Source organism: Mytilus trossulus, chromosome 2 (assembly GCF_036588685.1).
Source record: "Mytilus trossulus isolate FHL-02 chromosome 2, PNRI_Mtr1.1.1.hap1, whole genome shotgun sequence".
Classification (NCBI taxonomy): domain Eukaryota; kingdom Metazoa; phylum Mollusca; class Bivalvia; order Mytilida; family Mytilidae; genus Mytilus; species Mytilus trossulus.
This window is the reverse complement of record NC_086374.1, coordinates 93,812,077-93,828,261: the sequence shown is the minus strand read 5'-3', so window position 1 is coordinate 93,828,261 and position 16,185 is coordinate 93,812,077. Positions and strand designations below refer to the sequence as shown.

The window sequence follows — 16,185 nt, the reverse complement described above, 5'->3', positions numbered from 1 at the left end:
TTTGGATTTACCAAGGACAACGTGTCACCATATCTTTATATTTCATTTCCAATGACTTTTGTGGAAAATAATAAATATATACAGGGATATCGTGCTGCGGATAAGACTTTTAACTGCACAGGCATATCTAACGGTTTAGCATTGATGTTTAAATTCTACCATAATCCAACAAGTAGTTGCATACACGCAGATGGTGACCTAAACGGTTTCATGACAGGTTGGATGGATCAGTCATTGGGTATAAATGAAAGTAAATACATGGATGAAGCATTCTACTTTCCATTTGAGATGAGCATGCCAGACTGCTGTGGTAATTCGATGACCTCGAATCAAGTGTCCAATACGACAGCCGCTCTAGGATTACCTTTTGGTATGTAATAACTTAAGTTGTGTCCTGGCATTTCTTCTTCTGAGACATGATTGTATTGCACTCTGGTAATCTTCGCAGTATTTTCTTTTTGTACACAATTCTAAAATCGAAAGTAAGTCTTTTAAACTAATGATCGTTGTTGCCGACTAAATACAAAAAGGATAGATAACATGTTTAGCAAAGTTATTGTACAACTAAACACACTAAACATTGCTGACCTGTTTTTGTATTGTTATGAGTAACAATTTGTGACTAAAACTAGCAAAGACCCATCAAAACAACATTTGATACAAAAATTTAACAATACTTTTAGATATTTGGATGATATATTGGCTCTCAATAATGACGACTTCAGTATGCATACTAAAGACATTTATCCTGTAGAACGTATTTTAAATAAAGCTAATACTAACAATGACCACTGCCCTTTCCTCGATCTTGATATCTATATCATTAACGGGAAGCTTAATACAAAAATTTATGATATAAGAGATGATTTTTCATTTCCTATTGCTAATTATCCATTTTTAGATGGTGACGTTCCCTTGTCATCATCTTATGGTGTTTATATATCTCAACTTGTACGATTTGCTCGTGTATGTAACAACGTATTAGATTTTAGCGAGAGAAATTTATGTATTACTGAAAAATTATTACACCAGGGTTTTCGATATCACAAACGGGTCAAAACATTTACTAAATGTTATCACCGGTATAAGTAAATAATTCGTAAATATAACTCAACTTGCAGACATCTTATACGTTCAGATACTTCTTATTCTTTTTTATGGAAATATTCTTTATAAAGCACAAAAATGTCAGTATTCATCTCAGAAACTAACAAAACCTTTGAATAGACTTATCAAAAAGAGATATAGTTACGAAACTGTTATCAGGTCATTAAATACTGCATATTTTGGCTTTAATATTGATTCACTTATAGGGTCTTTGCATCGGAACTCAACACATTTATTTCTAAAAAAAACAGTTGCTGGCATGACACGGGTTATATGTTCTTCTCATATGTTTTATGATAGTATGATACTAAACCCTTAACGGAGGGGATTGTGCCTGATATTCATATGATGAAGACATAATCTTTCAATCAGTTTAATAGAGGTCTGGTGCTGGCATGTCAGTTAACTGCTAATAGTCTGTTGTTATTTATGTATTATTAGGTCTTTCCACTTTTCCGTGGAAAGACCTATTGGATTTCTTCTGATTATTAGGTCCTTCCACTTTTCTGTGGACAGACCTATTGTTTTTCTTCTGATAATTTTTTTTGCCTTCCGCCTAATTTTGTTCTTGCGTTAAACATTTGTTTCGCAATATGTCGCTTAGATATTTGGTATATGATATTAAACAGTTTACGGCTTTTGAAATTTACCCTGCGTAAACGAATACTTTTCTTTGTAGGAGTTATCTCCCCAAACACTGTTTTCCTTGTGAGCGCAACTCCTTCGCAACCATAAAATATTATGACAAATTTATTTTACAAAATTGCTCGTTATATCCTTCGCATGATTTGTCCTATTTTGACCGAAGTGATATGAACGCTCCATATTAGAGTTATTTCCCCTTATGCATTTGATATATGTGATATGCATTTCTATCTTGTAAACCATAAGTGCTTAGAGACCAAGGATCTTTTGATTTGAGGTCCTTGGTCCAAAAAAATAAAAACTAGGTCAAGGTCAAAGGTCAAGGTCATATTCTATTTTTTTAATTTGGCTTATTTCCACTCATTTCCAGAAACCGTATAAGGTATCGACAAATTATTTTTTCTAAATTGTTAGTTGCGACATGTTGTAACACGTAAATTTTGATTGCAAGGGTACGTTGAACATAAAAGTGAGTTTTCTCCCCTCTTGTATTTAAAAATACGGGTATGGTGATATAACTGATTAACCAAATATAATTAAGACCTATGGTCTTTTGATTTGAGGTCCTTGGTTTATGACCTTGAAATTGATCTCAAGGTCATAGATTAATTTGACGCTCTAGTTTTTGACCTTTGCTTTTAGCTCATATGTATACGTGATATAGCCATGAGACTTTTGGCGAAAGGTATCAAACCATTTAACCTTGAAAAAAACAACCGGAAGTGACCTTGTGTAAACCGGAAGTAGCTATTTCTTGTACTTTATTAATAAAAAAGTATATAAAACCACATCTTTTTGGAATCAGTGTCAATTAAATATTCAAATATTATCGGAAGTAACATTTTTCAAACCGGAAGTAACAAATTATCTCCCTTATTTAAAAAATATTGTATAGAAACCATATATTTCTAGAATCAGCGTACAATAACCTATCAGTTGACGATTGAAATGACATTTTAAACTTAATTTTACAACTTTCATATTAAAATACATTGTTTTCAGTGGAAAGACCTTCAATTGTTCTCTGAACAATTGGTTTTTAATTTTTTTAATTTTTTTAATTCTTCCGCCTAATTTTTTTTCCTTCGCTGTTTTTTTGTTTCACAAGATGTCGCTTAGATTTTTGGAATATGATATCGAACAGTTTATACGCTTTTGAAACCAACTCTGCCTAACCGAATACTTTCCCAAATAAGAGTTATCTCCCCGAACACTGTTTTTCTTGTTATCTCTAAGGCTTTGCAACCGTATAAGAAACTGACAAATTTATTTTTCCAAATTGCTTGTTATATCCTCAGGATGTTCTGGGTTTTTTTTTACCGAAGCCGTATGTAGATTCCATATGAGAGTTATCCCCCCTTTTATGTTTGATACAAGAATATGCATGTCTAACTGGTAAACCATAAGTGATAGAGACCTAGGGTCTTTTGATTTGAGATCCTTGGTCCAAAAAAATGAAAATAAGGTAAAGGTCAAAGGTCAAAGGTCATATTATAAATTTTGATTTTGGTTTATTTTCACTTATTTTCGAAAGCAGTATAACTTATCGACAAATTATTTTTACTTAATTGTTAGTTGCGACATGTCGTAACACGTAAATTTTAGTCGAAAGAGTACGTAGACATTTGATGCCAGTTTTGCCCCCTTTTATATCTAATATTAGTTGTAGGGTGATACAACTCATTAACAATATATAGAAGGGGTCTAGAGTCTTTTGATTTGAGGTCCTTGGTTGATGACCTCGAAATTGAGCTCAAGGTCATAGGTAAATGTAACGTACTAGATTTTGACCTTTGCTTTTACCTCATATGTACACATGATCAAGACATGGGACTTTTTAAATTAGGTTGCAAGCAATGTGATCTCGGAAGTAGCTATATTTTGTACTTAATTAATGGAAAAGTATATAGAACCATATATTTTTGGAATCAGTGTCAAGTAAACAATAAAAAATTACCGGAAGTAGCATATTTTAAACCGGAAGTAAATAATGATTTCCCTTATTTATATCTTTTTGTATAGAAACCATATGTTTTTGGAATAAGCGTTCAATAAGCTGTCATTTGACGCTAAAATTGACATTTAAAACCAAATTTTAATATATTCATATAAAAAATGTCTTAACTGGTGGAAAGACCATCAATGGTTCTCTGAACAATTGGTTTTTAATTTCATTTATTTTCTTTTGTTACATCTTGTGACATCGGACTCGGACTTCTCTTGAACTGAATTTTAATGTGCGTATTGTTATGGGTTTACTTTTCTACATTGGCTAGAGTTATAGGGTGAGGGATGAGATCTCATAAACATGTCTAACCCCGCTGCAATTTTGTGCATTTCCCAAGTCAGGAGCCTCTGGCCTTTGTTAGTCTATTATGATTTTTAATTTTAGTTTCTTGTGTATAATTCGGAGTTTTAGTATGACGTCCATTATCACTGTACTAATATACATATCTTTTAGGTGCCAGCTGAAGGACACCTACAGGTGCGGGAATTCTCGCTTCATTGAAGACTCATTGGTGGCCTTCGGCTGTTGTCTACTCTTTGGTCGGGTTGTTGTCGCTTTGACACATTCACCATTTCCTTTCTCAATTTTATATCTTTCATTTTTTATATGTTTTGAAAAAAAGGTTCAAAGTACATTACAATGATTAGTTTGATTTGTATCTTCTAGTTTATGACTTTTAACAGACTGAGGCAGACCTGCCTATGATGGGCAAAGCATCTATAGCAGGAGAAGCTTCCAATGCTAATGCATCATTGTTTGTCTCTTCTTCGTCCATTTTCAAGATTTTAACAACAGTCAACTACTTTTTTCATTAACTTATCAGAATGCAAAGACCCTGGAATTTCCATGTGGCTGTATGTCAAATGATATGTTCTTTTTAGCGAAACTCATGAGTGTATCACTAGCCCAGTTGTCAGAACTTCTGTGCTGACATGAGTTATCATTTATATGGTCATATTTATAAATATACTGTTTACAAAACTTTTGAATTTTGGAAATACTAAGGTTTTCTTCCTCAGGAACCTTAGCTGTATTTGGCAAAAACATTTAGAAATTTAGGTCCTCAGTGCATCTTCAACATCGTACTTTATTTGCATGGCCTTTTTAACTTTTTTTGGATTCGAGTGTCAATGATGAGTCTTTTGTAGACGAAACGCGCGTCTGAGGTAAATACAAAATTTAATCCTGGTACCTATAATGAGTATATTTTCAGTACTTTACTTATGTTTGCATAAAAAAGGGGACTTGTATGGCGAAACCCATGCTATAGAGGGGGAATATGTTTGGATGTGGATGTATAAATTCTCATTCTTTCTGAATGTGGAAATTAATTATATTGCCACATGAAAAAAAAATTGAGAACCATATGACCGTTCTCTTTGTCTCTATCAAATGCAAGCGGCAGTTGGATTTCCTGTGCTTTACCTAGGACAATCCACTGCAGAAATAACCAAGATAAATATAACCAAATTACGTTCGTCTTAAAAATGCATGAAATATTTGCCACTGAAAGCAAACAATCAACAATCAGTCGATAAAATCAACCTTTTTTTCTCTGCTTCATATGTTTAACTTCACTGTTTTAAATCTAGATTTTCTAAAATCCACTGTAAATTTTATTCTATTGAAAGAACAATTTGTCCTTCTGTCGTTTTGGTTCATTCACTCTATTCCCACTTTTTATAAATCTGGTAAGAAAAGGTAAAATTTCATGTGGGAATAAGAGGAAAACTTGTGCAAACAAAGGATTATACTGTACAAACATTTTTTAATCAACTGTTAATTGACCAGTGTTTTTTCTTTCTTATTAGAACAGGTAATAAGTTATTTTTGCATCTGTATGAATTCTGTTTTTTTTAAATAAAATAAATAATTAAGTAAAGTTAACAGTTTTCACCCATTATTTTATATCTTTGATTATTGGTCCAAGTAATTATTATACTTTTATTCCACATCTTAAGCCAACAGGAATCACCAAATAATTAAATTATCGTTTATTTAAAGTTACTTTGGAGTTTGAGAAATATTAATTTTGGATGACCGGCAGATACAATGTATCCTTATTTCTTAAATTTTGAACTTTAAACATGAAATCTCCAATAGATACTGGAAGATGGCAAAACATAGAAAGAGAAAACAAAAAAATGTTTATTGTGTAATTCAGATGCCATTGATGATGAGTACCATTATATCTTTAATTGTTCAGCTTTCGATAATTGTAGAAAACAATGTATTGCATTTTACAATAGAAATAGAACAAACACATTGATGTCTTATGGCTTAATGAATTCTCCAAAATGTACAGACCTGAACGAACTTTGTAAACTTACTAAGGAGATCAATAACAAATTGAACTTTTCTGGGTGAACAATTGTGAATGCCTCTATCTACTTTCGTACATTTTTTATTTATGTAATTGTATTGAATTATGTATAATTATCTCTATACCTTTCTGTAATTTGGTTTGTGAGAATAAAGATATATATATTTAAGATTATACTTGGTTATAATATTATTTATATCATGATTTATTAGTAAAGCAGACAATTTTTTAAAAGTTACAAATTCAAAAATTTAAAAAAAAATCTGACTTCAATCTATTTATCATAATTTTTCTTTATTTCTAATTACAAATTCAAAAGTTTAAAAATAAATCTAACTCTAATCTATGTATCATAAATTTTCTCTATTTTTAAGTATTTATTTGAGGAAAACAGAAACATATTACAAATAAACAAGGTATAATACCTAAACAGTGTACCAAATATGTTATGTTTAAAAAAAAATACAGGTAAATCTTTGGTGAAATTCTAATTAACCCTGACTGTTATAAAAACAAATTATTTATCAAAACATCTATTGTTATTTGCAAGTGGGAATAGAAGGAATAGTATTTTAGGAGGAAGACACCGTCGTTTTGACAACATAATAATAATTTTACTACTGGTAATTTAATACAGAGCGAGTATATATTTAACTTAGTTTCACTAAAGGGTCATATCATATGAGATATAAACTTTCCCATCTGGTTATTGCAGAATAAATTGATTCTCGAAACATTAGTTATCATGGTTATTTTATTTCCAATATGTTGTGTTTTTGTAATTTTTGTGTATCCCCTCAACGATATCCTTTTTTTTTAACAAATTTTCTGAAACTGGACAGGCAATTTGTTGAATTTTGTTTTAAAATTTCCGTCATTTAAGAAAATGACTAGGTATTATTAGGCATTTTGTAAAATGCCTGCCAAGTTCAGACATGTTGTTAACTGCCTGAAAATTCGGCCATTTTACAAAATGCCTAAATCTAGAAAATGTCTGTAACATATATATATTACGGATTACAAATGTGTCGAGGTTTGTAATTGGATAACAACACAGAGATGTCAGTATATATTCAGGAAACTGTCGGGGTATATACGACGTTTTTATCCCCAATTGGAACCTAAAAAACGTCATCATAACACCGGTTACTATGTGACGTAGTCAGAAGCTATCAGACTGTCAGAGGCTCACAGAGGGAAAATAATGACGTGGTTTCAGTCAATAATACATTTTTGATACAAAATCACGCAATTTACACTTTAATTCTTAAATTTAATGTTAAAAGTGTTATTATAAATGATTACATACACGATAAAATTATGTTCACAGCAAATTAGAAAATCCTTCACGTATGCTGAACATATCAGGTTGGGTTTTTCAATATATGTGTTGTCAACAAATACCTGCACTGGAAAATAACATTAAATGAGGGGTAATCCGTAATATATGTGTAATTCAGGTCTCAGAAAGGGTATATACTGTGACATTCCCGGCTTAGGGCTTATATCCCCTTCGCCTTCGGCTCAGGGGATATAAACTCTAAGCCGGGAATGTCACAGTATATACCCTGTCTGAGACCTGAATAACATATAATATATGTGTTTAAGTATCATTAGCCTATCATTTTTATTGAATATTCCGGTCCTTTCTTTCAAGTAATGTTTTTATTTATTTGAGCTGATTCCCTTGTGATTCCATCACTTTAGTTCTTTTGCATATATAAATTCGCTACTCAGTTTCAAATAACAAGCTTTTCATAACACTAGTACATATTGATAGTAGACTTATAAGGGAACCAATAGAACAAACATTAAATATATGTAAATGTGCTTGTTTTCGAGATATAAGCCATTGACATATTTGTGGGAAAATGTTCTGTCTTGACTTTCCATAGCTTAATCATTGACAAGGTTAAGTTATCAAAAATTATTACAAAATAACAAAGATTGCTCTATCAGACTTTTTGCGGATTTCTTGAAATTATACATGTAAAATATTCATAAAAAGAAAAATGGGGGTTAATGGACAAATATTTTGAGGGATACAGGTGGATAAAACCAGAGGATTCCGCAAATCCGACAAAAATATCAAAACAAGACACGCTTTAATCTAAATTTTCTAGTTATTCCTTGATTCTTTTCCATATGATAACCTACAATATACAGCAAACCAAACCTTAGTTTGATCGTAGATTATACCTTTAACGTATTTCCTTCCTTCAATGTTACTGCCTAGTGTATTTTTGCTGTAGGTGTGATAATAATGCATGAAAACAATAGACATATATAATCTTCATTAATATTTTCGAAAACAAATGTATGAAAATATAATATTACGTAGTGAAAATGTATGAAATGATAACTTGAAAGGAACAGTGTTCGCCAAATGGATATGGAAGACATTAAAGGGATATTGAACCCTTTCAGACAATAACAAAATACCGAACATATCTATATTCCGAAGTAGACTAGATTCATTTTACACGGTACAACTCTAAAATAAATATATATATATCATTGAGATTACAGACGGATGAACGACACGCTTTTACAGTATATATCCTATTCCATGAGTGAGGTCGTAAATATTTAATTATAAGTTCTTTAACTCAACCAATAGCCGTACAATGTTCCAAAAACATTTATGATACTTAACCATTTAGATGATTTAACGCGAGCGTCCCTGAGGATTGTTTTGTGAAGAAACACGCGTTTAAGAATTGAATGCTTCTTTTTTACATTTTGTATGAAGCGCAGAAGCGCTTCATTCTTAAAATGTGCGCACGGTCAACGCTTTTATAACCCTATGAAGTTACAAAAAGAAGCATTCAATACTTATAATTACATTTTTTAGCTATGATCATGAAAACACGAATTTATATTTTTCTATTTTATTCACCTGTGCACTTTATTGTGGGACCACGTGTTATCATGGATGAAAAGTTTTATTGAGTGATGCAATTTCTTACGGAATAACACGTGATGTGCAGCTAGCCAATCAGAATAAAGTATTATAATGAAACATACATCTATTAGGCCACACCAATTTGATTCCTTTTTCGACGGACCCGCAAGCACCTATTTTTCTCAAAACAGAATTTTTTATTTTTTTTTATATTCCCGCTTCCCGCATCCGGAAATGTGATCATGTCCATTTGCCGCACCGTTTTTTTGGTAAATATTAAAAAATTATATCAACATTTTTTTTTTAAATCACAATCTAACCTGTATATAACGATTTTAAACATAAAAGCACACCACCACACTTCTTATATATCTGTGAGAATATTTGTTTCAGCATGAAACCTATTTATCCAAAGAAGGAGTGTTCCGATATAAATTTGTAAAAGCGGAAATATATACCGGTAAAGAACAAAACATTGGTTTCTTTCCCCCTTATTTATATTTCCTATCAAAATATGCTCGTTGTTAGAATAAAGTACAAAGAACGGCAATTATATTGTATGCTGGGGAAAACAAACAAAACTATCCATAGCCGCTGCATATTTATGCACCAGTCCTGATTGATTCACGGACCTGTCGTTCAGCAGTTATCGTTTATTGATTGTGTTCATTGGTATTTTCCCGTTTGGATATATAAATTAGATCGTTGGTTTTCCTGTTTGAATTGTGTACGCTAATAATTTTGGGGCCCTGTATATATAGCTTGTTGTTTGGTCTGTATCAAAGCCCCGTGTAAAAGGTCGTTCTTTTACCTGTGTTTGTTATTATCAGGTTAAGAACAACCATTTTTACTGATGTAGAAATGAAAATAGAAATACCAAGGATTTGTACAGTTCTTCTATTCAAAACCTTTGAAAACTTAGAATTTTGTACTCAAAAAGAGGATAGTTACATCATATTTTAAACAACTGTTTCTAAAAGAGGGGTCCACTTATTTTAAATAAAGTAAATTTATGTGTTAGCATGGTTAAAGTCCAGGAATATTACAAAATTCTTGGACATGTTTAATTTGACCATTTAATAACAGATAGATGCATAGTTCTTTGAGAAAATATGAGCCCTTTTGTACAAACAAATATATTATAACTTATACTGATCACTCATAAAACATGAAAAAAGGGATATTTATAACATTAATAGGGGATTGCCCCCAAACTAAATATGACTTAAATGGATAATTGTCTCATTGTCAGTCACACATACATAGACCAGATTTAATTATTTCTTGGTGAACAGTGAAAAAATACTTCAGAAATTAAAGAAATGTCAAAGTACAAGTGATAAATCAAGTTTTGATATTGTCGAAACCTACTATTTTATGTTTACAAAAACAAATTATAATCGCTCGCCTTTACTTTTCAAGCTTCGCCTCAAGAATTTGCAAAATAAATATTTTTTTATTTATAAATTTTCAAATCGCTCGCTCGCCCCAAATTTTGGAGTCCAAATATCCGTAGAACAAGAAATTAAATTGGTGTGGCCTAATGTAATTATATCAAATTAAAAGCCTAGTCTTTGATGTGTTTTATGGTGTAAGCTTTACAAGTATAGAGGATGACGAAAACGTTTATTTTCTTGTATTATCTGTTTTTTTGTTGTTTTGAAACATGTGAATGACTTGATATTATAAGACTTAACACCTTTTTGTTATTGGTGACTATATTGCAGACATAGTATGTGAGCGTCTTGAGTGTTGCCATGAAGATGACACAGGTTGTTGTACGTCTGATGATAGCAACTGTACATCTGAATCAGTATTCATTTGCAAAAATATTAACGGAAGTTATGAAAAGATGTCGAAACCATGTAACATTGACAATCGTTCATGTCCAGGTTAGTATTATGTATTATGTTGCATTTAAGGTGGTACCCAATACTTTCACTAAAATCAATTTGGCTCGTTTAATTTTCCTAAAATTTTGACAATGTATTTACTTTGACCCTTTAACAAAAATATTAAAATTTCAAAAATTTTGAACCAACCGTTTAGTCAGAAAAATTATACTGGTTATATAGCAGTTTGCCAAACACCAATTTTGATCATTGAGAAGCTTGATATTCCCTTTACAACGCAACGTTATTTTAAACGTTTAGCTGACTTTACAGAGTTATATCCCTGTAGTGTTAGGTACCACCTTAATGAAGAATAAAAGTAGAATGGGGTATACGTAAATGAGATAGCAATCCAACCGCATAAATAATTTCGAGACACATGGTAAACATAGTCTCAAACGATGGACGGTTCTCTATACATTTATTCAATCTTTTTGGAGATAATCATCTTTAACATTCAACATTATAATGCATAACGTTCGTGTCCTTCCAAAAGACAACAAAATCGCCCGTATCATTAAGTCAACGTACACCAATTTCAATGATTTGACAGTTCGTTATCTAAGTACTATCTCTGTGATAATGTAGTTATCTGTTAGCATCAACTTAGGCCAAGATGGTTTTTCAGATCATACTATCTAGAATATTGTCATTTGTATTTGAAACCAAAACTATACAGATAAGTACAACCTGTAGCTTATTTTACAAAAAAAATTATTCAATTCATTTGTTTTCAATCGAATTTTCTCCAACCATCTCTGATTTGAACAAAAAAGGTCTTACCTACGTTTAATGTTAATTATTAATCACTGGTTAAATAATTGCAGGCTAAAACTCATTCAAATACTATTGTGATAGTTGTCTCCCCTACCAAATGTCTACCTCCTTTATATCATTTTAATTATTTCCTTTATGGATTAACATTTCCTGTATCTTCTATTTCAATATATTATGATTTTTTGTTGAACAAAAGGTCTTCAAAGCCGGTGGAATGTATTCAGTATTAAACGTATGAACTCTTGACATAATTTGGGGTAAAATTCAATGATTATCACTAATTGTGATTTTCAGAACGACATAATATGGCATACATCAGAAGAAGGAACACAATAAGAATATTTTTACGAATTTTCTGTCGTAGAATGCAAATAAAAAATGTGCATTGAAATAACAAAAAAAGACCAATTAAGGTTTTTCTTTCAAATTGTTAAAACATCTCGTTAAATTTATTGTGTTTGAAGCAATGATGTTTCTAATAACATATTCATTTTAAAGAAAATCATAAGTTAAAGACGAACTAGCAACATTACTGAATAATAACCGATGATAAGGCATCACACAACTGCGGATTAACAGATGCTCAACCAAAGGCAATATTTCATTCTAATTACAAAATATGGTCTTTACTGTGTATGTATTACTGCTTTACATTCAAGATCAATGGAGTACTTGGGAAGATTTTGGAGAATGTTCAGTTACATGTGGAGAAGGAAAGCAGTCTCAGACCAGAAAGCGTTTCTTACCTTGCGCTAAAATAGATGAAACCGTCATCCAAAACAATGTCTGTGTTAAAACCAAATGTCCAGGTATTTAAAATTTTATAATAAATATCAAGAAAACTCTTGAATTTTAGGCACAAATTGTTGATCACAACATATCAGATTAGCTTATTATTCACAAAATATAATTGTATATAGCAATTAAAATTCGGAAGCTGGATAAAGACTTTGTAATATATATGCCATGGAAGGATATATTAAGCCTTCATTCAAAGAAAGTATGCAAATAAGATATAGTACTTACAACGCGGCGGAAAAGACGAAAAGAAACGCATGGAATATTCGAAAGTATTTCAGTCATACGTAATACGGGCTCCTATTGAAACCTAGAGTGAAGTAAGGAATACATGTAGTTTCAATGACTATTTTCTGGTCATAATTTCACATTTAGTTTTTATATAATAAATCTCTTAGCATTAGTTTAACATGTATAATCAATTATAATTATATATTTCTCTGCTTATAAAGTTTACAAATGGGATTACCTTCAATCGATGAACCTATCAATAGAGGAAAAGAAAGAAATGATGAAAGGTGAACTGGTTGAACTCAAGGCAAACCTGACCATCGACACAAAGAATACATCGGCTGCAATAAGACGTAGAACATCAGCACCTGACAACAGGCCGTCTGCTTCTTCAGTTGGTTATCTCGCAATATTACTTCTAGTAATACCGTTGGTTCTTATAGTTTGTTTAGATTCCATCAGATGCGTTCAGAAAAAAAAGAAATATAAGAAGAAGCGAATTTGCCCAAGTCACAGAGAAATGCTTGAAGAACAGACAGTTACGGAACTTAAAACAGAATAAAATAGAAATAGACCAAACATGCAGTATGACTAAATAAGTGTGGAAGACTGAAAAGAAACATACAAACGTACTTTTATGTTTCAATGTGTGAAAGTTGTGTTTATTTTTATATTTTAATGATTCAATAAATTTCAAAGTTTTTTTGCATTGAATTCCATTAGTAGATGCTGCCTGGTCTACACCATCTATATTATAGAAGCAAGACTAACAAACTCTATCAACTTTTCGTTAATAGAGTGCTAGATAATCTTCTTCTAAAGCAGTAGAGTTTGATCTATGTTATAATCTTTTTTCACAACGTTTACATTCGAAAACCATTAAATAACAAGAATGTGTCCATAGTACACGAATGCCCCACTCGCGCTTTCATTTTCTATGTTCAGTGGTCCGTGCAATTGGGGTCAATATTCTAACTTGGCATTACAATAAGATTGGACTTCAACTTCATCAAAAACTACCTTGACCAAAAATTTAACCTGAAACTTGCAGTATCTTTTTCTATGTTCAGTGGACCGTGCAATTTAAATAGATGAACTGGACGGACAGACGGACGGACGAACGGACGATCAGACTAGAAAACATAACGCCCCTCTTCTATCGTAGGTGCGAAATAAAAACATATATATTCAACCATATGAATCTTACTTAAAATCGGGAAAGGTATTAATTTCTGGTTATCTTCACGGATCTAATATACCAGATATACATTCGAATTCCTAGATCGAACATAAGCTGACAACGCCGTGGATAAATAGAAAAAGACAAATAAATAATTTATAGTGCACATGATACACCATAAAAAGACTAAGCAACACGAACCCCGCCAAAATCTGGGGGAGATCTCAGCTGCTCTAGAAGGATAAGCATTTCTAGTTCCACTAAATAAAGGCAACAGTAGTATACCGCTGTTCAAAACTCATAAATCCATGGACAAAAAACAAAATCGGGGTAACAAACCAAAACCGAGCGAAATAAAGATGAATTGTATTATTGTTTTTTTGTAGAGTAATTGTAAATCTAAGATCATCGGATAATATAAATCCTCATAAAGCTCTTTTTGATGTGTCATGTGTAATATTATTTGTCTTTTTGTCTTTTTCATTTTTAGCCATGGCGTTGTCGATTTGTTTTAGATTTATGAGTTTGACTTCCCTTTGGTATCTTTCGTCCCTCTTTTATTATTATTTAAATAGTTTGGCATAAGTATTGAAATAGAGACGAAAGATGCCAATTGGACGTCCAATATCATGAGTTGAAAATAAACTGACATCGTCATGTAAAAATAATGTTAACAACAGTATGTTAATCACAACATAGAAAATTAAAGTCTTGGCAATAAAAAATGGGGGGGGGGGGGATCTCTTGTTTACTGGACGGGTCAGCAGATCCTGTTCCACCTATTTTGAATGATGAACATAACACATTCTATGCACAATTTATTCGTAACTAGTATTAAAAGTTTATGTGACAATACATATTTGAATATGAATTTGGTAAAATTGCCACGAACTTGCAGATTATAAGAAATGACGAACATGTGAGTTTCAAAAGAAAGTATGAGGCACACGTGCCACCATGTTAAATATCATACCGACATTTGATGGAATCATTTGTGGAAGGTCATCAATCCTCGACACTTCTTACAGTTTGACCTTAAAGTTCAATTGAATAGATTTAAAACTACACAGTCTTGCTGTCCTTTTGTTTCGTTCCATCAAACTCAAGTGAGGATAATATGTGGCGCAGATTCAATACAAAACTCCTCAAAACTCTGGTTTGAATAGAATTAGAAATTTTATACAGGAAGATGAAATTTTTGAATTTTCTTTCATATATTTGGGAAAACCTCCTTGACAGTTTCTTGGTGACAATGAATTAAATGTCGCTTGCACAGGATATTTCAAATAAATTCCTTAGAATCATTTCTTCTGAAATTTTAAGAACAAAATATTTATAAATAAATGGACATTAAAATCAGTGTTTGTTGGCAATGATTTCTAACCTATTGTTATCAAATCAGAGGTGACAGATAAAAAGGAATACTTCCACTCAAAATCGAAAATAAACGGACAACACCCTGCCTTGCCATAAACAGAAACAGACAAACATTAGTACACAACACGCATAAATAACATAGAAAATTATGGACCGATGCAACACAATAAACTCGTGATGGCGTCTGTTAAATTTACGGAGGGAATATTTGAACTTCACCACTTGGAACTCTTAGTTTTATTGTTTCCATGCATGTAGGCAGACAAACTTTATGAAGTAAATCCTATTAGGAAAACCAGTCCTTGTAATATAGTTTCAACTGGGTCATGTGTATTCCACATGTAAGTGCTGCAGGAATATTTGTATTATATTACTATATGCAAATGGAAATCTCACAATAAGAAGGCTGAATTCATCTCTTTAGTCGCATACAGTTTCGATTTCAACTGAACTTTACTCTCAATTTCGAGATGTTGGTCAAGATATGGGGCAGACTTGTCACAAAATTTTGAATTGTTTTGTCTGAGAACATCAACTTTGTAGCGGATAGTGAAGTTAAAGGATACTGGTTACTACTATTCATTCTTCATTAGAAGTTCCTGTGTGAGATCATCCTCATTTGAATCAAAGAACTTGTTGGCAAGAAGAAGAGTACAGTTGATTTCGATTGGAATTTCGATTGTTTGTTGAAAACACGTCCTGCAAGAGTAACATATGTGTTGTTAATCAAGACATTACGCATCTTAATGATCAGTCTCTTCGTATTTTTGTTTCAAATTTTCATGATATTTCACACAGATTTTTAATATATGTTTTAAAATTTTTACACGTAAACGACCGGATTCATATCCTTTTTGGATGAGTTTTTAATGTGTGAAATTTTAATTAGCATGACATTTAAATAATAAAAAAACTCTGATAATTGGAGTTTTCAAAGAAGAC

The 16,185-nt window shown here is 31.8% G+C and overlaps 1 protein-coding gene across 1 annotated transcript; it reads left to right on the top strand.

Annotated features, from left to right (window-relative positions):
• Positions 1–221: 221 nt before the first annotated feature.
• Positions 222–13,310, top strand: LOC134705538 (uncharacterized). The gene is made up of 4 exons (XM_063564254.1): positions 222–370; positions 10,716–10,880; positions 12,317–12,466; positions 12,908–13,310. The coding sequence occupies exons 1-4, from the start codon at positions 223–225 to the stop codon at positions 13,246–13,248; spliced, it is 804 nt and encodes a 267-aa protein (XP_063420324.1). The 5' UTR covers position 222; the 3' UTR covers positions 13,249–13,310.
• The last annotated feature ends 2,875 nt before the right edge of the window (positions 13,311–16,185 follow it).

What these genes read in the sequence shown, in the direction of transcription:
- LOC134705538 (XM_063564254.1), top strand. Translation starts at nt 223, where the DNA reads ATGGATCAGTCATTGGGTATAAATGAAAGTAAATACATGGATGAAGCA. An exon ending in CGCTCTAGGATTACCTTTTG is followed by an intron (nt 371 to 10,715) that starts GTATGTAATAAC and finishes ACTATATTGCAG; the next exon opens with ACATAGTATGTGAGCGTCTT. An exon ending in TGACAATCGTTCATGTCCAG is followed by an intron (nt 10,881 to 12,316) that starts GTTAGTATTATG and finishes TTTACATTCAAG; the next exon opens with ATCAATGGAGTACTTGGGAA.